Source organism: Heptranchias perlo, chromosome 15 (assembly GCF_035084215.1).
Source record: "Heptranchias perlo isolate sHepPer1 chromosome 15, sHepPer1.hap1, whole genome shotgun sequence".
NCBI classification, from domain to species: Eukaryota; Metazoa; Chordata; class Chondrichthyes; order Hexanchiformes; family Hexanchidae; genus Heptranchias; species Heptranchias perlo.
The window spans coordinates 47,161,229-47,187,723 of record NC_090339.1 but is presented as its reverse complement, the minus strand read 5'-3'; the positions used below and the strand labels follow the sequence as shown (position 1 = coordinate 47,187,723).

At 41.3% G+C, this 26,495-nt stretch overlaps 1 protein-coding gene across 5 annotated transcripts in view; it reads left to right on the top strand.

Annotated features, from left to right (window-relative positions):
- The window catches only part of LOC137333062 (serine/threonine-protein kinase PAK 3), a 188,931-nt gene that overhangs the window by 156,927 nt on the left and 5,509 nt on the right, over positions 1-26,495 (top strand). For 4 of the 5 annotated variants that reach the window (XM_067997164.1, XM_067997160.1, XM_067997161.1 and 1 more), the window contains 6 exons: positions 6,396-6,444; positions 8,529-8,641; positions 9,772-9,889; positions 18,664-18,763; positions 21,899-22,095; positions 25,473-25,610. In XM_067997164.1, the coding sequence (XP_067853265.1) occupies positions 6,396-6,444; positions 8,529-8,641; positions 9,772-9,889; positions 18,664-18,763; positions 21,899-22,095; positions 25,473-25,610 (715 nt within the window). The remainder of the gene's footprint in view (positions 1-6,395; positions 6,445-8,528; positions 8,642-9,771; positions 9,890-18,663; positions 18,764-21,898; positions 22,096-25,472; positions 25,611-26,495) is intronic. The other variant, XM_067997163.1, reaches the window with a different exon arrangement.

The window sequence follows — 26,495 nt, the reverse complement described above, 5'->3', positions numbered from 1 at the left end:
CTTAAAGGGAGTAGAGGGGCAGCGAGACTTAGGTGTTCAGATACAGAAATATTTAAAAGAGTAACGACTAGTTGATAAAACTGTCTAAAAAATGGGATTCTAACTTTTATAAATAGGGACATAAAGTACAAAACAAAGTAATAATACTAAACCTATACAAATCATTAATTAGGCCACAGTTAGAATATTGTATCCAGTTTTGGGTACCTTGCTTTAGAAAAGATACAAAAGCCATGGAGAGGGTATGGAACTGATCCATTACTCTATATACCAGGGGTGAGAGGCTCTAGTTATGCGAGGCTAAAAAAAACTAGGGCTCTTTTCATTAGAACAAAGAAACTTAAGAGGAGATCTGATAGAGGTGTTCAAAATTATGAAGGACTTTGATGAGGAAAATTGCCAAAAATATTTTTCATTGATCAGTGAGTCCATAGAGGGCATAAACTTAAGAACAAAGGGAGAAGTTGAAAGATTTTTTTTATGCAGTAGGTTGTTAGGATACGGAATTCTCCACCAGAAACAATGGTGGAAGCAAAATCAGCACAGGCTCGATGGTCCAAATGGTGATTTCTTATTTGGGCATCACCATTTCTGTGAATTTCCACAGGAATAGCCACAGGAGATACACGTTAATTACTAGTAACGTGTTATGTGACTGCCTTTTTTTGGAGACTTTATCTCATGTACTGTCTGTCCCATGCCTCCAATTATGCGCTCTCATTCTTTCTCATTACCCACTGCTGAAGTAACTCTTTCATTTCTGGCCTCTTGGGCATCCCTGATTTTAATCACTCCACCATTGGTGGCCGTACCTTCAGCTGCCTAGGCCCTAAGCTCTGGAATTCCCTCCTTAAATCTCTCCACCTCTCTCTTGTCCTTTAAGACGCTCCTTAAAACCTACTTCCTTGACCATGTCCTAATAACTCCTTATGTGGTTCGGCGTCAAATTTTGTTTGATAAAGCTCCTGTGAAGCGCCTTGGGACGTTTTACTATGTTAAAGGCACTATATAAATGCAAGTTGTTGTTGTTCACATATTCTTATAGTTCAATGCTTCTTCCACGTTTGTGTTGTGTAACTTCCTCCTTATTTGCAGTTAAATGTTTAACTTGAACAGTACGTTGACACTGAACTTCGAGAGTTAAGTGTGAGTTCTCAGTCAGGATGCTAACTTCAGTCTTTCACGTGTATATATCCATTATTCATATTACATTAATGAATTTTCCACAAAGTTATCTAGTGAGGCCTGACATGAAGAAGATACTTCTCCATTTAACCAGTGTTATAGTGAGCCAGGTAACTAAGCAAAAAAAAACAAGATTACTTGTGAGCTATTTTAAAGCTGAATTTTTTTTAGTACAACTTCTAATTCCCTTTTGCAGCCTATAGAATGGTGTTCTGGTGATGGGGAATATTAGTGTATAATATGCAGTGCTGTTGGGCGACAAAACCACTGAGGTGTTTTACACTTCCCCCTCATCCATAAATGTGAAATTTTCATTTATTTCCCAACCTCTCCCAATGAGACTATCAATATAGTGCCAATTTGTGCCAAATTATAAGAACATAACAGCATAAACATAAAAAAAATGTTGTTCATCAAGCCTGTTATTTCTATCGATAATATACAGTCTACCATATCACAAACCCCACTACACCAATTTAATCTCCTGATGGAAAGTACAGTGATAGATACTTCCTAATCTTACTGGTAATCAAGCAAAACTCCACAATACCTACCTATGCTCACATCTCCATTATTCAACACTAATGTGGCCGAAGGCAAGCATTAATATGGTTGTGACTGTCTCAAATTCGTTTCACTTAGGACCCATATATTGCATTTACATGTGTGTGCATGGTTGAATGTTAAATGTTTAGAGAGCACCAGTACAAGTGTCCGTTATATCTAAACATATAAAATAATTGTAGGTAAGTTTTAAAGGTCAAAGAGCACCTCCAGACAATTTTTAAACCCAGTTTGACAGTAGTTGCAGCCTATAGGGTGTCATTTTCAATTAAAATTAACTTTTACAAGTGTGGAGTCTCATTACTTTAGCTTTTAATTATTGTTGAAGATTTTTAAAAGAATTTGAATGAAAACATTTTTTTTTACTTTTTCTTTCTGTCTCTTTTGTCTCTCTCTTAATCCAATCTTTCTTTCCCCCCTCTTTATTTCGCTTTGTGTGCCTGATTTGACATTGAATTCACTATTCTAACTTACACTTCCTGATTAAGACTCTGCCTGGCTCATTAACAATTCTTCAATCTGATTGATTAAGGAGATACATAGCTACTTGCCCTGTTCACACAGGTGCCAGATGCCCTGTAGAGGACGCTGCATCATTTGAATCTCTAATTTACAGTAACTTGCCGTGCAAAACCCCATAGAAAGTCTATGAACAAGTGCAAATCTAATGAATGGCTGGTGCCATTCATTTGCCGCTCACAGCAAAATCCTACCCTTTATGTTTACTGTATTAAACAGAATTTTGCCTTCAAGTCTCCAATGAAAATGATCTTTTAATGAAAGCTATTAAAGTAATTAAGACTTACCACGACTTGAGTCGTCATATGTTATAATTTTATCATAATTGAACTGAAGAGAAAGTATTGTTGCCTCAGGACTCAGTAGGAGCAGGGTGCACATAACAATAGAGATAGAGACTGCTTCACATATCATGTTGCATATGATCTTGACCCTACAATAGAAAGCTTATTTTCATTGATAAAGAGTAGTCCCATGGAGTGACTTTAAACAATAGAAGCCTTCTTCAGCTTAACTTGGGTTATTTGTCCTTAATGATATATAAGATTCTCTGTGCTGCTTGTCTGTGACAGTGAAATTGCTGGGCACATCTAGTGGAAAATGAAACCAAATACAGCAGTGTGTACAAATAGCCTGCAGTTCATTTTTCAACAGTGCCTGTGTAGGTAGCCTCTGCATATGTCTGTAGCTCATAAGATATTGAAGACCTGAATTTAGTGCTCATCCCAGTGCAGAATTGTGAACTTACTAAACCCCCAGCAGCGCAATGAATTGCTGTTCTACTGCATTGTACCATGAATTGCAAGCAGTGATGCTGCAGCAGTTATTCTTCATCTGACATAGGGTGAGGAATTCTTCTCCCCCCACCCACCCCCCGCTCCCAAAAAAGAGAGGGAAAAAATAACTTGTTGGTGAGTTAACAAGGACCAGGGCCATTCACGTGCAGCTACAAGAGGACAATTACTGTTTGGTTTTGTTACAGGTCTTGGAGAAGGTTACATGTACAATATAGAGAGAGGAGAGAAATCTAAAGAAAAGAGAAAATAGAAAACCTAATATATTGTTAAATCAGGGCCCAGAACACATACATCGGGACTAATGTCCTTACGCAGTACAGTCAAGCGAATTCACTCCAGTTCACAGGATCGCAAACTGGTTACAAATGAGGAAGTTCATTTGCCCCATCTTAGTTCACCCACCCAGAAAGATCCTAGTGCCCCCCATTTCAGCATCCAATTGTTTCTTAAAAGAGTCCAGCGTTTTTGCCACCACTGCTCTTCCTAGAAATCTACTCCATACATCTGTGTAAAGAATTATTTCCTGATATTAATCCTAAATTGATCTTTTACTTGTCTTAATCTGTGTCCTCTTGAGTTTATCATTTCCATTCACTGAACTATCTTATTCATCTCTATAAGACCATCTCTCAAAAGCCTCCTTTTCCAAATGAAAAGCCCAGATTTCTCCAGCTGCTCCTCATAACCTGAGACATGAGGGATCAGCCTTTTTGGACTATGGTAAATGAGTAATGGCCAATTGTTATTATTCATGATGGGTATAGACTCATCAGATAGTCCAGAGTGGAAATGGAGCAGCTCTTGTTACCAGTGGCCCAAACTTCCATTTCCTATGTAAAGTAAATCTTGGGTTGAATGATATTGAGAGGCCATATATTAATATTGTAAGCTGAAATGTGATGGTGATATTGTTTCACAGAAGAGGTAGAATTTGGGATTGTAGAACCACTAAAAGTGGGTGTAGATCAGTTAATAGAGGTCATTATTCAAAGAGAAATGCTACTCAAAGTCATTACTCAGACTTAAAGTAGAAAAATCACTGGGACACAATGGTTTTGAGGATCTTGAGGGAAGTTTGAGAAGAAATAGTGGCATTTCTGACTAATTTCCCAAAAATCTATGGAAGATAAAATTGTGCCAGTGGACAGGCAAAATTGATAACCCTCTACAAAAAAGGAGACTGAAATTAGCCAGGAATTTATAGGCCAGTCAGGCTTACTTCAGTTGTTTTTAAACTACTAGATATATATATGGGATGTTTCGTTGAAGCCTTTTTTACAATTGATTCTATTATTATAACGTAGCATCACGGAGTAGTTACATCATGAAGATGACCTTCAGTTTTTCTACTTATTTTGTTGGAAGTTGAAGACTACCAAAGTTTAGCTGTAACGATTCAAGATTTTTATTTATTTTGTCTGGAAGGGATTTTGGTTTAATTTATATTCTATTCACAAAGGTCAATTCTCAGAGAGACACAAGCCACCTGGGATGTTGTTTAAGACAAATTATTTGGAAAAACAGCCATCTAAGAATTATGTGTTCTCACACACCAGATCAGTTTGAGACAATTGAGGTCATTCAACACCTCCTGGAGATACTCGCGCCATTAATGTTGAAATGGGTTTTATTCAGAGACACTGAGCAGGTGGCTTAGCTAAATAGACAATGTTATTGCCGTGGCCCCCAAACCAAAGGAGGATGTTTCTCATTCAAGGTGGTAGATTTTATTGGCAGCTCCATGAGCCAACCCTTGACATAGAGAGCTGAGGGAGTGGTCGGACTTCAATCTTTGTCTTCCTCTCTCCGGATGACTGAAAGAGGCAGAGCGGCCTCGCTTTCTCTACAGTCAGTGAGGGAAACCATAAGTTTATAGGCTGAGGTATGTGCACATGCAGCCTCCAAAAGCATAGTTCGTTCCAGTCAGTTCAGGGATTGTTGACTTGTAAAGTGAGTTAAGCCCATTAATAGTGCTAAAAATGGTAGTTGTGTATTTTGTTATGTTTTATGATTCGAGAAGCAGTAGGAAATTGATTAAGTCTTACTGGAAAACTATGTTCTGTTCATTGATATAGTTCATGTAAAATCAACCAGTTTGTTAGTTTACACTTGACTTCATCTCACTAGAGTGTTTATTATTCTGGCCTTGAAATAAAGTTGTAACGATAGGATTGTTCTTTCAATTTTCCCAGTAATTTTAAACAAAAAACATTCCTCCTTAATGTTGTCTTACAAGCTGCTCAGTGTAATTCTATGTATTGAAAATGCAAATGAATGCTCGATGTCATGTTGACCTCATCATGCTTGGTTAATATAAAAATTCTGCTTCACTAAAGATTACGCATAGCAATTTCCTCAGCTTAAGCAGCCATTGTGGCAGGTTTTGGAGCATGCTGTTCTGGAATGTATGTCATCCTGAAAACTCCCTAATGAGCCAGCACTGCTCCGTTAAGGGTTAAAGCCTCCTGTCTGATCTCCCTTGTGCTTTTTTTTTCTAGAACAAAGGTACAAAGGTTCCATTGGTGAGGTGTAGCGGAAACAATTTGAACTGCTTTGTTTCCAAAGCCAGTTTAGCACTCACAATTAATATTCAAATAGCTTTGGACTCATACTTGAAAGCTGCTTTTGTGTGCACCACCCTAGTTATTGCTGAGCTACATTTGATCTCAGTTAAATTTTCTTTATTTTTACCCTCATCCCCCCAGAAATCTATCTCTATCCAATGTTGTATAACATTTCCTTCTGAATGCTAATGTGGGTGAATATGTCAGTGCAAGTCTGAAACTATTTTCCCCGATGCTCGTATTAACAACCAGAGGAAAATGTACCCACATATTTAATTGAGCACACCCACATATGAATTGACTCCCACTCCAGAGAGACCACTGGAGGGGGTAGCATTGCACTGCATTGTGCGTAACTCTGTACGATGTCAATCTGGGTTTAAATCTACCGAGAGCCAAGTAAGATGTTCAGACAGTACAGGTGATACTGCTTACACTTTCTAAACATTTAAATTTAACTGTTAGGCAGGAGAATTGGAGTTTCAGTGTACTGTCCAGTTGGAACTAGTAATACAGCTGAATTTGGTAGGTTCAATATAAATGAAGCATTTAGAGACTGTTAAAAGCAGAGACCAGTCTCGCACTTTGTATTACACCTTTTTTCTTGTTTATGCTTGATTCTAGTTGTTCCTTTTGATGCTGGACTTGAAATGCTGCTCTATTCCTCATAGGGTAATGTTTATGCAGCATTGCTATTTGGGCCATGTCTACAGGAAATGTTGCTACTGAACATGCGGATAACTCCTGTTTTGCTTTATTTCTTTAGAGCATCAGGCACTGTATACACAGCAATAGACATTGCCACTGGGCAAGAGGTAAGTCCTGGCCCTTACAAGTTGCCTTCTATATGATGCATCAAATAGTTTGCCCTTAGAGTGCTTATTTTGCATTTGTGGAGAGTGGTAGTCTTCCTATAATACTGTCTATTCATAGAATGATACAGCACAGAAGGAGGCCATTTGGCTCATTGTGTCTGTGCCGGCTCTTTGAAAGAGCTATCCAATTAGTTCCATTCCCTTGCCCTTTCCTCATGGCCCTGCAATTTTTTCCCCTTCAAGTATTTATCCAATTCCCTTTTGAAAGTTATTATTGAATCTGCTTCTAGCATCCTTTCAGGTAGTGCATTCCAGATCATCACAATTCTGTGTAAAAAAAAATTCTCCTCATCTCGCCTCTGGTTCTTTTGCCAATTACTTTAAATCTATTAATCCTTGTCTAATGCCCTCTGTATATAATATACCTCGCACTGCTACACAATCTATTATACTTTGATGCCTTACACAACACCCTCTGTAAAATGAACCTCTCACTGTCCCACAGTCTTTTGTATATGTGCATATTTTTATAGTTTTCTTCCCCAATCTAAAACCTTATAAAATACTCTCTGCATAACCTAATACACAAGACAGTTACCAGACCTTCAGAAAGAAGTATAACAAACAATGTACAATATGTAAAGTTACCAGGCTGGAGAGCCAGTTTTATTTTAATTGCCATTTCCTTTTACGAGTCCCACCTTGCAGCTGCCCATTTTCGGCAAACATGAAAGCAAACTTTTTGCTTCACCTATAAAATTGTCACATCTGTGCTACATAGTTACAAGCTGGTAAAATGTCTGGTGATTCATGTACACCACCATTTTCTCAGATGGGAACATCTGACTCCAAATTGGATCAATGTTTGGACATTTTCCAAATATTCAGAATTTGTCCCAATCCACTAACACTTGCTTCTAGAATAAACATTTAACATCAGTGAGGCTGACTGACTTCCTCCCCCTGCCTTCATTACATGAGTAATATTTTCCTTCACGGTGCAGCTCTATCACCCCTTCTTTGCTGACTTGCATTTGTAGGCCGGTTCTAAACAATTACCAGAATATTCTGCGTACATTTCTCTGAAGAGCTTTGTGTTCTTTCCATATTCATGGCATTTGTTCGACATTTTGAACTCTGAAGCTGACAGCCATCTGACTGTCTCTCATTTATATTGATTTCCAGTTCAGCACATTCACCATCTGACACATTTTATCCCTGGAGCTTTATCTTGATGGGAATTGTTGAGCATTGGGGAGGGGGGGCATTTTGTTTTTGGTATCAATGTTTGAATGTTGTGGGATACCTGTTTTATTAAAAGAGCTGTATGCATGCTCTTCATGCACTCTCATTTTTTGAGTGTGTAGGTTTTTTTTGTGGGTAGGTGTTGGAACTGAACCCACAAAGGAAGAGGAAGGGAGAAAATTGGTGAGGAGAGAGGGAAAGGAAATCCAAATAAGGAATTCACTTTCTTCATTGAGTGGCTCCCAGTTCCTTCTAGATCACCTGTTCCATGTGCATTGTTTGAAAAATAGCCAATTCAGTCAAGCAATAACACATAGCAGCAGCAGACTCACCGCTGCAAAATGGAGGCGTTGGCGTCGCTCTTATTACTACTATACTCGCGCTAAAATTGCATAATTCGTGAATCGATTGATTATCTATGAAAAAGAAACACGCCTCGTGTGTTAGCCCAGACAGTGTTTATTGGCGGGTGTTTTGGCCTTGGGTGGAGGGAGGATCATCGAAATCGAACCCCATCCCGTTCTCACCTGATGTCCACATATACGCACTTTGCAGCGGAAGCTGCTGGGTTGCAATCCAAAATAGGAAACTTGGTTTTTTGGCCCTCCCAAAGGCCAATTCTGGTGCTGCACCGCAACTCCAACTATGGTCATCTAACTCAACACAGACCAGGAATCAAACCTGGGACCTTGCTGGTCTGTACGGATCAGCACCACATCAGATGGTGCAGTTACCCACTGAGCTCTCAGTTTTTAAAAAAAAGTTATATTTTCTAAATAAATATTTTATCAGGGCACTATTCCATGGGCCTTTGTGACCTCAACTGAATCTAATTACAGGTGGCAATCAAGCAGATGAATCTACAACAACAGCCCAAAAAGGAGCTGATTATAAATGAAATCCTCGTCATGAGGGAAAATAAAAATGCAAACATCGTGAACTATTTAGACAGGTGAGTCTTAACCACGTGTACGACTCGGTGTGCCAACTCTGGTTGGACGTATTCCTGGAGATTTCATCACATGAGCTGCCTTCAACCGCCCCGCCCAGTCAAACAGACTTTTTCCCCATCTCCAATATTTTTATAACTAATTGTTCCAAGAAAACAAAAAAAACATTTTTTTTAATGCCACTATGATGTTTCTCCCGGGTTGCTCGCAACAGTGTCCAGGACATTAATCTTTAATTCCTGGAGACTCCAGGACATCCTGGAGGGTTGGCAACTCTATGCACAGCTCAGCTCACACTGGAGAATGTGGGGTGGGAGAGAATTAGGACTGGTAAGATTTCAAAGTAACAAATGTGTAACTGAAAATAACAGCAAAGAAATCACTTCAGGATACCATGAATTCATCTATATCACTATAAGGAAGCAGCTGAGCCATGGGGACGGACAAGGACTCCACAGAGATGCATTAGTCTGTGTCTGTGCAAAGACGCAGGGAACCCACAGACGTGCACTAAGCTGTGTTCATAGAAAACTTCAGGTAGCCCTGTGTAAAATATGGTACAGATACCTACAGGGGTGAAACACAAAGCTTCAGGTATATCTGTGTGTGAAGCCTAGTTAAGCAAGTACTGTGTGGCTATGGATGCTTGATTCCAGCAGACCTGTGTTTTCCCATTTTCTAGAAGTTTTTGAAAGTAGGAAATACACATAGGTTCCCATTTCCTATCTGTCTATTCTGAATGATCCACAGATATTCCTGAAAAGATGTTCCTGCACCATCCATGCATCCCTGATGGGGAAGCAGGGCTGAGGTGGTAATTTTCAAGATCAGATTGCTCTCCAATTGTTTTTAATCGTCCTGTCAACTTGGAGAGGGGAAATTGCCTACTACCTTCTGTGCACGTCCTCTAATTGTTCCCCCTGATATTGGGAGCTCATATCTGGGAGTGGTTGTGTCTGTCCTCAGCTCTATATTGCTTGATGACAACCTGTCCTCTCAATATGGAGACACAAAGCTGGATCTAGTTACTTCTCATGCCATGTTTGTGAAATGGGGCAACCATGAGATTTGATTTTTAAATGATTTTTTTAAGTGGTAAGCTGAGGTTCTTATTGTTTTATTTTTATGTCAGTTATCTTGTAGGGGATGAACTCTGGGTAGTTATGGAATATCTGGCTGGGGGTTCTTTGACAGATGTAGTCACAGAGACCTGCATGGATGAAGGCCAAATAGCAGCGGTGTGCCGGGAGGTAAGTGGAATAGTGCATCGCACTTCGCTGTAAATGTTTGGTAAATTAGCTGCAGCGGATTATCCGAGGATTATATGGTTTGTAAAAATATGTTGCGTGGTCCATCCAACTGCGAAAGTCCATCACAGTTGAGAAAAGGGGGTCTCAACTGACATGTTAAAAATGTTGTTACGTGGGCAATCAGCTTTTTAACCCAGCATTGGCAGTGTCCAATCAGTGTGGAGCCAGATCCTAGCTGTTCCCATTTAAACTCCTAGGTTCCTGGAACACAGACCATATTTATTTATTACTAGTGGATCTCCGGTAGTGTTTTTCATAGGCTTGAGGATGAGGCCAGTGTGTGCATGTGGTGAGGCTAACTATAGATGGGGCAGGTGTAGCTGGTGATGAGGCCAGCCTGTGCATGTGGTGAACCTAAGTATGTACGAGACAGCTGTAACTGGAGAACGCGGCCAGTGTGTGCATGTGGTGTGGCTAGGTATGTACGAGGCAGATGTAACTGGGAAATGCAATCTAGCGCTGAGATTTAGGGTGAGGACAAGCCCTGAGTTGAAGCGTGAAGTGTGCAGCATCCACATTTGGACTTTGTTAACGTTTGGAAGTGGGAAGGGCTTCAAAGTTAATGGGAAGTTGGGTCTGAGCTGCCCTTATTCAAACCTTTGGGTTTCTGTGATATGTAGAGTTAGCCCATGAGTTACCACTTTTCAAGTTTTAATGCATGTGCGAGTTGCCTTGTCACAAAGTTCCCAGGCTGGCAGAACGAGCAGAGTTGTGGCTTATGGTTCAAAGGGGGAGAGGTCACACAGTATCAAACCAGAAGGTGCTGATCAATTTTTAAATGAGAGGTCAGTGGTATATATGACAATGTTAACTGCAAGGAAGTATAATATAATTATTCAAAAGGGAAATGGATATATACTTAAAAAGGAAAAGTTTGCAGGGCTAAAGGGAAGAGCAGGGGAGTGCGACTAATTGGATAGCTCTTTCAAAGAGCCGGCACAGGCACAATGGGCCAAATAGCCTCCTCCTATGCTGTATGATTCTATGATATGTATCAAGAAATCATGTCTGTCATGTGCTGATCTGAAAGAACAACAAGCAACAGTTGGAAGTCAAATGAAGACCCAGTAAACTATCAAAGTTTTAAGCTACCTACCTTTTATCAACAGCAGCCTTTGCAGTAAAGTCCCAGATGAAGGCCACATAATTATATTTAATTGCAGTCAGGAGGCAGTGGTGTGGTCACGGCCTCCTGGTAAGTAATAAATTGTAAAGGAATTGAATTGCTTGAAGTAACTAAAAATAATTATACAGCACAATCCTTGTTGCTTTGCTGTGTTGTTGACTGTACATATTCTGTAATAAGAACATTCTTAACCATCATGTGGGATGTGTTAGGCCTGTCGAGATGTAAGCAAGTGAGCTTTCCCAAAACTGCAGTTGCCTTGGGAACTATTTAACATAATTTGTTTTAATCTTCAAATTGATATTTCAGATATCTGAGATATAGCTGGGAAAAAAATGTTCTGTGAAATATGCATTTCACAAATTGAATGTGAATCCTCTAAATTACCAGCTCCTGAGGACAGGAAGTCGTGTGTTTGGACCACATTGGACTGGTAGCAACTAGGACTTAACAATTGTGTTTGATTACCATTTCGTTGACATTCAACCGAATGTAAGAAAAAAGTAATATAAATGCTCTATTAGTTTGATTTTGCATCTCTTCTGGTGCCTGGACTCAGTTATGCTTTGCTTCCTGCTATTTACTTTTTCTAAAATAATCGTAACACGTTTCATACAAGCAGTGAAATGCCCAGGTTAACGAACTACCCCAACATACAGGGTAGGCTATAAAATGCAGGAAATGCACTGTGTCAACAATCAATGTTTCTGGGAAAGAGGCACATCACAGACCCTCCTACAAAGGATAGTGCATTCAGTACTCGCATTCCCCTTCAAATATTTCTAAATCCACCATTGCAACAAAACACAATTTCATGCACTTTTCCTGCAATTCAACTGATGGAATGCTAAGCATAAATTGAACAGCTTAAGTTAAGGACAAACTCATGTCCCACTGCATTTTCAGTATAGTTACTTGTTTTCACTTGTTAAAGGCCTAAATTCAGGGCTGTTTTTTGATTTGTCAGTTTTATTAGAGGCTGTTCAATTTTTTGACGCTATTACTTGTTCTCTAGGTTGGCACGAACGTGATTAACTGTAAAACACAACGTAAAATTCATGAAGCCATTCCATGTCCTCAAAGCTGTGCTCTCAGGTTAACAAACCTAAGACTGTTTTAAAATTCAGTGCTCTGTCAGCTGTAACTTTTAAATATGCACACCACATGACCCAGCTCTTTCAATTAATTAGGATTGTTGTTCAAACCAGCTTTATTACTTTCAATTCTTTTTTCAGTTTAAATGGTGGGCACTGAGGCCGTCGATGGGGTTAGTGGCTGAACAGAGTTACTGAGTCTGAGGAATGTTGTTGAGACAAAATAGGGAAAGGTTTACTCAGCATCTAACCTGACTGTTAGACTTGAGGTATGAATGCTTGATGCTTACAGTAGGTGTGCAAACTGGAAAAATGGTCCGTTGTTCACGAATGCCACAGGTGAAAGGGAGAGGGAAGACAGCCTCGCTGTCAGGACCACCTTCTCTCTCACATTTCTGAAGCTCGGTGCTCATATGTAACATGCTTTTATTTAACCTCTGCTCCCCAGCAAAACCCCCACTGCTCCCCAGCAAAACCCCCTCTGCTCCCCAGCAAAACCCCCACTGCTCCCCAGCAAAACCCCCACTGCTCCCCATTAAAACCCCCACTGCTCCCCAGCAAAACCCCCACTGCTCCCCAGCAAAACCCCCTCTGCTCCCCAGCAAAACACCCTCTGCTCCCCAGCAAAACCCCCACTGCTCCCCAGCAAAACCCCCTCTGCTCCCCAGCAAAACCCCCTCTGCTCCCCAGCAAAACACCCTCTGCTCCCCAGCAAAACACCCTCTGCTCCCCAGCAAAACCCCCTCTGCTCCCCAGCAAAACCCCCACTGCTCCCAACAAACTTCCACTGCTTCAGTGAATATAATTACCAGGGAATTCTGCAAACCAAGGAAAAACGAACTAAACACCCAAGGGGAAGGATTTCTTTATTTGTAACAAAACTTTGAAGTGGCAAAGTGTATTTGCAGGAAAGCACCAAGGTTGGAGAGAATGAAGAATGTGGTAAAGTAGCGATTTGTGGTATTAACAGCATCAGTAACACTACAAAGATAAAGGCACCAATTAGGAGACCATTCACCTCATAATGAGATCTGAAAAAATGTTTAATTTTATAATTTAGTAAAACATATTGATGTATTTTTTAGGTAAATATTTAAGGCAAAGGCCACTGTAGAGCCGGACCTTGGAGAATATTCCTTTAAAGTTGACTTTCAACAGTTTATAACTAGGATATTGCAGCTTCAGACTGGTTAATCTGAAATATTCTTGTCTTTTACCATTTTATATTGGAACAGATCTCCAATTACCTCTAAGCTGTATTGATAATGAACAGCTGCTAAAATAGGTGTTCTTTGAATTTGTCTGACAACACAAAGAGCCTCACTATGTTTTGTTAAATGGAAAAACTGACCTGTCAGTGACACAAGACTAATTAGGACTGTGTTTAATGTAGTTATTCAGTCCAATCTGTCTAAATTGTACAGTAACTTGCAATTTAAAGGGACCGTCAACATTGGGCAATTGGTTTTTAGTTGCAAGTCAGCCACACATACAGACAGTCATCTCGCACCAAAACCATTTTTGTGAGAGCATTTCTGTTATTTTTGTTTCTAAAGGAAGGGATCCCATTGGTATTCACAATCTTCAGACAGGCAGCATGAAATTGCGATCTCATGTATGAGACAGCTGCTGAATGCAGGGGAGTTGGTAAACACGGGCATTACCTCCCTTTCTGTTAACCTTTTCGGTGCACTTCGATCCTGGAAGAGCCGGAAAAAGTGCACTCTAAAAACTCAATTCGGGAACCAACTTTTTTCTGCTCAGAAAGTTCATACTGCAGTAGCTGCATTATATGCTGATGCAAGAATTGTTGTGATGCATTTTTTGTGGCTTATTGATCATCTTCTGGCATTGTATAATAAAATATAGCACACAGGTGAGCAGTGACAAAATAATGCCACAGTGCATCTCTCTTTATAAATGCCTGGTAAAATTTGCATCCCTGTCATTTTACCAGGATGACAGACCCTCTTTTAAAATGCCATTTGAAAGGAACATCCCATTCCTTGTCTCATCAGTCAGAATAGTCCCTCAACTCGCCCCACTTTACACCTGCACCCCTGATCAAAGCTCCCTATCTGGTTCTGAACCCAACTGTAACCTTTCCATTCTCTCTTCACCACCCCCCCCCCCCCCAACAATGCCCCAAAGGTCATATCGTGGGGCTAACGACCCTTTCTAATCCCCACAAGGACAATGAGTATCAACAGCAGTTTGGACAAAAAAATGTTTTGTTCATTCATGGGATGTGGGCATGCTGGCAAGGCCAGCATCTATTATCCATCCCTATTTGCCCTTGAGAAGGTGGTGGTGAGCTGCCTTCTTGAACCACTGCAGTCCGCGTAGTGAAGGTTCTCCCACAGTGCTGTTAGGTAGGGAGTTCCAGGATTTTGATACAGCGACAATGAAGGAACGGTGATATATTTCCAAGTCAGGATGGTGTGTCACTTGGAGGGTACATGCAGGTGGTAGGTTCCCATGTGCCTGCTACCCTTGTCCTTCTAGGTGGTAGAGGTCGCAGGTTTGGGAGGTGCTGTCGAAGAAGCCTTGGCGAGTTGCTGCAGTGCATCTTGTATATGGTACACACTGCAGCCACGGTGTGCCGGTGGTGGAAGGAGTGAATGTTTAAGGTGGTGGATGGGTTGCCAAACAAATGAGCTGCTTTGTCCTGGATGGTGTCAAACTTCTTGAATGTTGTTGGAGCTGCACTCATCCAATGCAGCTCCAACAAATGGAGAGTATTCCATCACACTCCTAACTTGTGCCTTGTAGATGGTGGAAAGGCTTTGGGTGTCAGGAGGTGAGTCACTCGCCACAGAATACCCAGCCTCTGACCTGCTCTTGTAGCCACAGTATTTATGTGGCTGGTCCAATTAAGTTTCTGGTCAATGGTAACCCCCAGGCTGTTGATGGTGATGGTAATGCCGTTAAATGTCAAGGGGAGGTGGTTAGACTCTCTCTTGTTGGAGATGGTCATTGCTTGGCACTTGTCTGGCGCGAATGTTACTTGCTACTTATCAGCTCAAGCCTGGATGTTGTCCAAGTCTTGCTGCATGCGAGCACGGACTGCTTCATTATCTGAGGGGTTGCGAATGGAACTGAACACTGTGCAATCATCGGCGAACATCCCCATTTCTGACGTTATGATGAAGGGAAAGTCATTGATGAAGCAGCTGAAGATGGTTGGGCCTAGGACATTGTCCTGAGGAACTCTTGCAGCAATGTCCTGGGGCTGAGATAATTGGCCTCCAACAACCACTACCATCTTCCTTTGTGCTAGGTATGACTCCAGCCACTGGAGAGTTTTCCCGCTGATTCCCATTGACTTCAATTTTACTCGGGCTCCTTGATGCCACACTCCGTCAAATTCTGCCTTGATGTCAAGGGCAGTCACTCTCACCTCACCTCTGGAATTCAGTTTGGACCAAGGCTGTAATGAGGTCTGGAGCCGAGTGGTCCTGGTGGGACCCAAACTGAGCATCGGTGAGCAGGTTATTGGTGAGTGAGTGCCGCTTGATAGCGCTGTCAGCGACACCTTCTATCACTTTGCTGATGATTGAGAGTAGACTGATGGGGCGGTAATTGGCCGATTGGATTTGTCCTGCTTTTTATGGACAAGACATACATGAGCAATTTTCCATATTGTCGGGTAGATGTCAGTATTGTAGCTTTAATGGAACAGTTTGGCAAGAGGCGTGGCTAATTCTGGAGCACAAGTCTTCAGCACTACAGCTGGGATGTTGTCGGGGGCCATAGTCTTTGTTGTATCCAGCGCACTCAGCTGTTTCTTGATATCACGTGGAGTGAATCGAATCGAAAATAATCAAACTTATTTGTTATATGGATCGATTGTGATCCAACTGATTTTTACCTCCCCATCCAGACTTAAACCTGGCTTGTTATGCTTTCAGGAAGTAACATTATCTTTCAGAACTGCATTACATGAAGTTTTTAATGGATTTTAGAGCTTGAACCATGTGCATCACAAGGTGCAATGTCCTTTGTTGCTAATTTGCACAGTCTTTTAGCAGAATAGTAGAATGGACAATGTACACATGCAAAATCAGACATTAGCACATAGGATTACAAATTGCAAAATTAGAATTATTTTTAACAAAGTGGGAAATCATTATTTTCAGAATAGTGGTGGTAACAATTTGAGATTTGGCACCACCTTGTGGCCAAATGTTGATTTGTCCAATGACTTTTGACTAAAGAAAAAGAGGATGGAATAGCAATAAGGAAAATGTCCTGAATACGCTGTGTCCTGTTTGGAAAAAAAAACAGATTCACACTTTTTCTTTATCCATTTCCTGTAGAATCTTTTGATTTTGCATAAAGCATGACTGCATTCTTCAGGGTTCTACCCCCCCCCTCCAGAAATTGTCATATATTAAAGAGCCACCACCTCTGTCACAGGAAGCAACAGAACAACCTGAGAACTATGGTTCATTTCCATTCCAATGGTTTTACAAGCAAGCAACATGGGTGACATTTCAAATTGGATTGTAACATTCTTTCAGTAAAGAAACCAATAATGTAATAAATTTTAAAGAAATCTGTCCAGCTTTAATGGTCTGTTTGTGGAGGAAAATAGAGCACTATCTCATCATTAATCCTGATGGATGTATGAGTATGACGAAACTTGCTGAAAAAACCATACGTGCAGAGTGACCACCTGTCCCAACTACATGCTAATATGATTTTGATCAGGTAAATAGGGAAAATCTATTTCCACTAGAGGGTACAAATTTAAACTCATCACCAAAAGAATGAAGGGAGAGCTTAAGCTACGTGTTTTTCCGCAGAGGGTTGTTAGGACTCGCGATGCACTGTTAGCACTGTCGGAGATGCCATCTTTCAAAACACACTTGCTGGCCTAAGTTTTGGACCTGGGGTATTTTAATTTCCGAGCATCATTTAAATGGTGCTGGACCACTTACCACATGGAACGGGCAGGAAAAGGGTGCGGAGCGTTTGCTGGCAGGTGAAGATCAGGTGGCTCTTGGCTGCCCACCAGCTTTCAGTGAGTGGTGGGGAGGGGGTTTAGGGAGGGCCTCGCGGGAGAGAAGGAGAAGTTTACCCTGTTGGGTCCGGAAGGGCACCTGGAGGATGTGTTCATCCTTCCAATCAGTTGCCGACCTGCTTCAGCCTGATGGCTTGCACACTCAGGCCGTAGTTAAAATGCCTTCGGGGTCCAATTGACGTCATAGGACCCCAATTAGCATTTATGCATGAGGCTGCCACCTGAGCCTGGTGGGCACCTCATCCGTTACCAGCGGCGTTAAAATTGAAGATCGGCAGGAAATGGTGCAGCCCTACTTTAATTGCTCTCCCACTCCATTGAGGCCCACTGAGGAGATTAATAATCCCAGTTCTACATTTTTCTTTTTTCTTTTCCTTTATGTTTTGACCAGATTAACAGTTCACTTGACAAAATCTGAACTTTTAACCTGAGGAATGGAAACCGTTTTAAAAAGTTAAATAAATAAAATGCAGACGTGGTTTAATGAGGAGCTTGTCAGTGCAGCAGTGACGAGCTGAATTTGGCCCAGAAATATCTGGTGCAGCAGGAAAGCAGAGAATGGCACAATGCTTGACTGGAGATGGGGTGGTGAACACACGGGTGTTATTTGCAAGCCTTTGAGTTGCTGTCTTTTTCTGTCTTCCCAATGCTGGAAAGTAATAGCTCCTACCCTACCCATGGTTTTTCCAGTCCTTCTATTCGAAATTCAGACAGACAGGAGAAAGCAATATTGCCTAATAACATCTTCCAAATGGCATCACACAACAGGTTCAACTGACTCTTTTAAGCTTAAAAAAAAAGTAAGTCCTCATTAGCTTGAGGATCTGGGTGGTGCAGAGGGTAACACACTATCCTTTCATTTCTAGGTTCTGATTTTAAATTTAGCCCAGAATAAGATAATTAAAGTCTCTTTCTGCAAGATGTAAACGCTATGTTTGGAAAGGGCAGTTCCTCATGGGTGTGAGCCTGTAGAACAAAACATCCCATCATTTAATTAAAAATGGTACTAAATTCCTGTTCTTACTCAAGTCCTAAAAGTTGCCTGGTATGTGAATGGAAAAAAAGAGTATATTTTGCAGTAAAGGGCGGCCTTTTACTGACTAATTCATTATTAGGGCGTACACTATTTTAAAGCGGTATTAGCATGGAGTGATTATGATTACAGCTTAAAAAAAGCTAAATGCTTCTGATTCAAAAGCAAAATACTGCGGATGCTGGAAATGTGAAATAAAAACAGAAAATACTGGAAACACTCAGCGGGTCAGGCAGCATCTGTGAAGAGAGAAACAGAGTTGACGTTTTGGGTCGATGACCTTTCATCAGAACACTGCTTCTGAAATGGCTTTTGAGCCCTGTTTAGATGATAGTTAAACTAAATTAAACTAAGCCCTTTCTGTGCAAGAGGATGTTTACAGAAGCCAAAGGAAAGAATTCTTAATGTGATGTTGTTATTCTTTTCTACCAATAGTGTTTGCAAGCCCTGGAATTCCTACACTCCAATCAGGTCATCCACAGAGATATCAAGAGTGACAACATTCTACTGGGAATGGATGGATCAGTTAAATTAAGTATGTAGAAAATGGAGCAATTCATTGCCTGCTGCATGCTTATGTCTTTAGTTTTTTTTAAAAAATCCTCCTCCGCCAACCCCTCACCCGAGGACCATGACTTATGCTAGGGCACAGTTCCAAAGATGCCAACCACCCTCTGATACCTGGCCGAGGTGGCATTTCTTCCATTGTGAGCCTAGAACAAAGGAACAGGAGTAGGCCATTCAGCCCTTTGAGCCATTCAATTAGCTCATGACTGATCTGTACCTCAACTCTATTTTCATTCCACACAAAAGGTAGTTACACAATGGGATTGGGGGTAATACATTAGCATGGATTGAGGATTGGTTAACGGACAGGAAATAGAGAGTAGGAATAAACGGGTCATTTTCGGGTTGGCAAGTTGTAACTAGTGGGGTGCCACAAGGATCAGTGCTTGGGCCTCAGCTGTTTACAACGTATATCAGTGACTTAGATGAGGAGACCGAGTGTAATGTATCCAAGTTTGCTAACGATACAAAGCCAGGTGGGAGAGTAAGCTGTGAGGAGGACGCAAAGAGGCTGCAAAGGTATATAGACAGGTTAAGTGAGTGGCCGAGAAGGTGGCAGGTGGAGTATAATGTGGGGAAATGTGAAATTATCCACTTTGGTAGGAAGAATAGAAAAGCAGAATATTTTTTAAAAGGTGAGAGACTAAGAAATGTTGGTAGTCAGAGGGATTTGGGCGTCCTTGTACACGAATCACAGAAAGTTAACATGCAGATACAGCAAGCAATTAGGAAGGCAAATGGTATGTTAGCCTTTATTGCAAGGGGGTTGGAGTATAAGAGTAAGGAGGTCTTGCTGCATTTATATAGGGCTCTGGTGAGACTACACCTGGAGTACTATGTACAGTTTTGGTCTCCTTACCTAAGGAAGGATATACTTGCCTTAGAAGGGGGTGCAACGAAGGTTCACTAGATTGATTCCTGGGAAGAGAGGGTTGTCCTATGAGGAGAGATTAAGTAGAATGGGCCTATATTCTCTGGAGTTTAGAAGAATGAGAGGTGATCTCATTGAAACAAAATAAAATTCTTATGTTCATGCCTTTGCTCCATATATCTTGATATGCTTACCTAACAAAAATTTACCTATCTCAGTCTTGAAAGTTCCAATTGTCCCAGCATTCACTGCCTTTTGGGGAGAGAGTTCTACATTTCTACTACCTTTTGTGTGAAAAATGCTTCCTGATTTCGCTCCTGAGTGGCCTAGCTCCAATTTTGAGATTATGGGCTCAATTTTGAAATGGTGGTGGGTTGGCAGTGGGGGAGATGAAGGTGCGCGTGGCAAACCTGAATATAAAAAACTTACCATTTCCGATGCGATCGCAACGTAATTGATGGTGATTAAAGTTCTTTTGGGCCGAGCAACCAGCCTGATTGAAGGCTGGCTGCTGACAGGAGCTGCAAAGTGAGGCGGGGGGAGAGAAAGAGAGAGAGAGAGAGAGCGAGACGTCATCCAGCACTGGAACAGATGATCGGGGTGGGGAGAAGAGGGGAAGATCCGGGGGGGTGGAGAAGGGAAGATCCGGGGGGGTGGAGAGGGGAAGATCGGGGTGGGGGTTGGAGAGGGGAAGAGCGGGGTGGGGGGTGGAGAGAGGGGAAGATCGGGGGGAAGAGGGGAAGATTGGGGTGACATCGGGGGGTGAAGAGGGGGAGATCGACGGGGGGAAGAAGGGGAGATCAGAGAAGGAGACATCGGAGCAGGGTGGAAAGGTAGGTGGATTTTATGTTTTAACTTTGTGCAATGGTTTGTTATTTAATTTATTTTGTTTATTTTTGCCTGATTTTCCAATTGAGGCAAGTAGTCCCATGTTCCTTTATGTTAGATACTCCACCAGCTAGTTATTTGGTTTCACCAGGCGTGAATCAGAAGCTGTGAGAAAGTTGCTCGGGTAAGTTGTTCTAACTACCTAATATATCACAAGTAAAGTGCCTTAAGTACCTCAATGAGGTACATTTGGTTCTTTAACTATCATCCCATCGGCTTTAATTGGCAGCAGGACTTCCGGATTCGGGACGCCCGTGCGCACTCAGGTGTGTCTGTGGGGAACTCGGAAGTCAGTGGGTTGGAGCCGGCTTCCGAACCCGCTCTGCATTTCTGCAAATTTTGCAGCGCCCCCGCTCCCAAAGCACCCGCAATTTACGTTTAAAATCGAGCCCTCTACCTCCTAGTTCTGGATTCCCCCACCAGATGAAATAAGAACATTAGAACATAAGAAATAGGAGCAAGAGTAGGCCATACGGCCCCTCGAGCCTGCTCTGCCATTCAATAAGATCATGGCTGATCTTCGCCCTCAACTCCATTTTCCTGCCCGATCCCCGTACCCCTTGATCCCCTTAGAGTCCAAAAATCTATTGATCTCAGCCTTGAATATGCTCAACGACTGAGCACCCGCAGCCCTCTGGGGTAGAGAATTCCAAATATCCACAACCCTCTGAGTGAAGAAATTTCTTCTCATCTCAGTCCTAAATGGCCGACCCCAACTATTATGGAAATAGTTCCATAATATCTACCTTATCGAATCCCTTTATCATTTTCAACATCTCGATCTGATCACTGCTCATTCTCCTATTATGTAAGGGAATACTAGCCAAGTTTATGCAACCTATCCTCACAGTTTAACCCTTTAGCCCTCTGTATCATTCTGGTCAATCTGTGCTGTACTCCCTCCAAGGCCAATATATCTTTCCTGAGATTCGGTGCCCAAAACTGAACACAGTACCCCAGCCGGGGACTAACCAAAGCTCTGTACAATTGAAGCATCACTTCCTCACTCTTGAATTACAACACCCTTGAGATAAAGGCCAACATTTCATTAGCCATGTTGATTACTTTTTGTGCCTGTGCACAAAAATAACTAGCTGGTGGAGTATCTAACATAAAGGAACATGGGACTACTTGCCTCAATTGGAAAATCTAGTTCTCTCCTGTTTTCTGGGTGAGTATAACTTCACCTCATTGATCCCAGGGATAGAGCTGTGTAATGGAGTTGTGAAATAGCTTTTTGGTTTCAATTGGCCTGCTCATTCTCCATACTGAATGGTCGGCAAAGATCAGTTGCTGCAGTACATTTCACACTATTAATATTTTGAATTATTTTTTAATTTGCAGCGGATTTTGGATTCTGCGCTCAGATCACCCCTGAGCAGAACAAACGGAGCACAATGGTGGGGACGCCATACTGGATGGCACCAGAAGTCGTCACACGGAAAGCCTATGGTCCTAAAGTGGATATATGGTCATTAGGAATTATGGCAATTGAAATGATTGAAGGAGAACCGCCTTATCTGAATGAAAACCCTCTCAGGGTAAGTTGTTTTCAACTGATATGAATTGTGACAAAATGGAGCATTTTGGTTGATTGATCTTTCTTGCTGACCACAGTACACATGGGGCTAAAGTCATTTCTGTCAGATGATTTTTCAAGCTGCAAGGAACATACATTAGAGTCTGGCTGATATTCAGAACAAGGCAGAGACATGCGTAGTTTTCAGAAAGACTTTGGTATGCAGTGTTTGGCACAGATTAACGGATCAAACTATTCCACTCAGTTCAAACATCCTATGTCATTGACGTCCTGTAGAGCTCTTTTTAATTAAATAGCTTTAATTGACATTTATATTTGAGATAAAGATATGTCAGATCAGTGAGGGGGGCCAGAGCCATGATTCTTTGTGGTGCCTTGATGGATAGCTCTGTGGCTGGGTGCTTCCAGTCGTGGACTTGTATTTGGCCACCTGTGCAAACCTCTAATAGGCCTGAGGTCAGCAGAGTCACAGCACTAGTCAGAGGATTCCGTGGTAACAAAGAGCCACATAAGAAGTAAAGCAATCGTGTTTCAAGGGCCAGTTTAATATTTAGGGTTGGCACAATAGAAGCATCTTTGTTGTTTTTGACTTTTCAAAGAAATTAGTAAAGTTTTCAATTAGCATAATTATATTGTTTGTACTGAGTGTTGTTCTTGTGTTTTATATTCAATAAATTCGTTTAGTAGTTTACAGCCTGAGCTAAATTTGATAGCAGGCAGGTTCTACCACCTACCAAAGATAAGATCACGTGGCAGCCCACAATATATTCCAGCAAGCCGGCATGCAGTAACAAAGGTTCTCTGTTCGACCAATGTGTCTCACTGCACTTTCCTAGAGATTTTACAGGAAAAGGCACACTCTGTTCATAGGGAATGCAAGGTCCACTTATGGGAGTGACAAGAGTTGCTGAAACCAAGGAAAATGACTCGCATAAAATCTAAAAGCATAACTTACATCAGCATAGACCTGTTGGGCTGAATGGCCTGTTTCTGTGCTGAAAATTCTATGTAACTTTGCCCTACTTGTTTATTTTGAGCAGTTGAACAAATTTATTCCTTGAAAATAACCATGAAAAGGACCAAGATTTTGTGTCCATGTGTGCTTTATTTGTATTCCTTACAAATTAATATACAATATTCAAGCACAGCATTAAAATGAAGCAAGCTATTTCCCAGTGTTGAACACCGTCAAGAAATATTGATAGCAACACCAAGCTTAGTTTTTAAACGATTGTGGGAGTACGGCGAGACTGAGGAAGGTAAGGAATTGTACAGTTTAGAGAACTTGAGAAAGAATGAATTTGAGTTTGAGATCGTGCGACGAGCCTTGATTTCAAAACACTGGGGATGCAGGAAGGGGGAAAGCCAAGGAAGCAGATGTATTTGGAGCTTAGAAGGAGCAGGGAAGTTGAAAGGAACTGCGATGAATGTTTAAAAGAGTTCACGTTCTTTCAACTTCTCTTGGTAAACTCTTGAAAATGCAGTCTCAGATAATAAATAGGCTGCTGACAGAGCTTTACCCAACTCTGTATTATGACAGCAAAGATGAACAGAAAATTCATGAACACTAGAAGATCCTCATGAGGATATTTTCCACTTTGAAATTCAGTTAATTTCTTTGAAGAAATTAGGCAAACAAAATGTTTCAGAGTTTTATAACAACAAAGATAACCAGTTTATAGAATCCCAATGGACAAAACTGCTTCCCGTACACGCTCGCTGTGTAGAACTCCATTGAACAAAATCATTTCCCATCGTGTAGAATTCCAATAGACCAAATATTTTGCTGTACCCTCCCATGATGCCAATTCAGCCAAGGACAGAAAATGTGTATAAAAATTCCCAGAGGCTGTGAAAATGCTGGTTTCTGAGCAACCAACAGCAAATTAGTTGCCCTTATCATGAAAAATAAATGATTCATAATATAGTCCAAATTACAGTGCTTGTGTACCTCACATTGATTTATTTCCCTGTAGTCCATCACCACTTGAGCAATGTCCTCCAGAATTATTTCTTGGAATTGTGCTGGTTACTTAATGCTGTACTGTTAATTCCACTTCCTCAAGAGTATGTCTGACATTTCTCATTTAAAATATCGCTGTGTTAGTACATAAATCAGTGACCATTTGTAGGGACTCTTATCATTTTTCTTTTGATTTAGGATTTTTGATTTAACTTGATTAGGATATCAAGCAGGAACAGAGCTTCAGAGCTGCATGCATCAAATGGGTGTTAACAATCCTTACGTGTACTGTGGACCAAGGCTGTCTAAATGTCAGTCAGTGATGGACAGAATATGTAATGCCTGACTGTCTGGCAGCATAAATGTTAAAGGTGTGCGGTTAGCATTCAAAATCTGACCTGTACACCGGAGTTGGTTAGCTTGTCAACCTCACCAACAAGCCCTGACATAACTGCGATATTTCATTAGAAATGCTAGAAATTAATTAAATGGTCAATTTGAAAGGCAGAGTGGTCTTCAGTCCTGGATTTTTTTTAATGGTCTTAAAAAATAATGATTCATCTTAACATTCTTGTCCCTGTATTTTATCTCATTATTTCTTTTTGCTGAATATTGTACACTCATTTACCTCTTACGGTTCGGGTTTTCTGAAACATCATATTACATAGGATTACATAGTATTTACAGTACAGAAACAGGCCATTTGGCCCAACAGGCCTATGCCAGTGTTTATGCTCCACATGAGCATTCTCCCACCTACCTCATCTCACCCGATCAACATATCCTTCTATTCCTTTCTTCCTCATGTACTTATCTAGCTTCCCCTTAAATGCATCTTTTTCTCAAGTAATTGGCTTGACGACAGTTTTCACAAGCAAACCATTGGAGCATCGCAGCCAAGCCCAATTATGTCCTCAAGTGGCGTTCACTTTCCAACAGGACATTGAATAGTAATCAAGAGTTGGAAGTCTGGCTGATTTTTTTTTCTGCCCCTCCCTAACCCAGGGGCACTGAGGCCATTTGTAATATTTCAACTGCTGTCATGCTTAAAATCAGCTAACTCACTACAGAACCAACCTAACCCGGGACCTTCTGGTCTGTATGGCTTAGTGCCACATCACAATGTGGAATTACCCATCAGAGACATTGAACAGCAGTGTTCCAGCATCCATTTTTGCAATTTATTTCAGCTACCTTATATTGTCAGGATCCATAACTCTCCAGTTCATTTCCCCTAACAATCTCACCAGCATTCACTGTTTAAAGATGAATTTTCAAAGATTGAATTTTTTTTCAATTGGGCTTGGTAGACATCTTCATCCTTTATGGATTTCAAATGCTTATATGTATCTTAAAAGACAGCTTCTTCATATTCTGCTAATCGCTCTTCTGTTGATGTTGCTTTTGATTATTAGGCCTTGTATTTGATTGCTACCAATGGGACTCCAGAACTACAGAATCCAGAGAAACTCTCGGGAGTCTTCAGGGACTTCCTCAATCGCTGCTTAGAGATGGACGTGGAGCGTCGAGGTTCAGCCAAGGAGCTTCTACAGGTTGTGAAGCAAAGCCTTTCTAATATTTCATATTTTAACTATTCAGATTAAGTACTTGGGGAAATGAAAAATGTCACCCTGGTGCAATGAGGGTTCTGTTCAGAGACTGAGGCAGATGCAGAGTTGGGGAAGCTTAACTCTCCAATTTATTACGCAAAACCTAATCTGGGAATGCTTGATGCTGCTGCTATGTGCCAGTAATGGATTGTGTTCCATTCTCCAGCACTGGCCTCACTCATCGTGAGCAGCGCAACATTTACAAATAAAGAAGCTTCCAGTTTGCAGACATCTTGTAGAGCCCTGTATTTTTAAATTTCATCAGGCTGTATTAAAATATGCATGCTGGGTCTCCAAACGCTGCAAGATCCTTCTGGAACCTGTCTGTTTCTTATCAATGTGATTGGTCTGTTTAGAGAAAGAATGTTTTTTTAAAATTAAATTGCTTTTCCCCTCCAGTGTTACAAATTTTGCTTTTCCATCCCTTGCCAATTGTCGGCACTCTCAAAAAGCTGTTGAGGCTGGGGGTCAATTGAAAATTTCAAAACTGAGAATGATAGATTTTTGTTAGCAAGGGCAATGGCGGAACAGGCTCGAGAGGCTGAATGGCCTACTCCTGTTCCTATAATTGTCTGCACCCCATCCTCCCCTGACAGGATTAATTCCTTGCCCACGTGGACATTATTGACACATGAGCCTTGGCAGTGAACGCTGGCTGACTATTCAGTCGCAGGGAAGCATCACAACCATGCCTGATCCTGCCCTCCCCTGATATCTACAAACATGTAGTTCCAGCAGGAATTGCTGAATGATGTTCCAGAGAGGGAACCCTGGCCATTTTTTTTGTTTCCATAATCCCAGATGAACTGAGGCCAATTTGCAGCATCT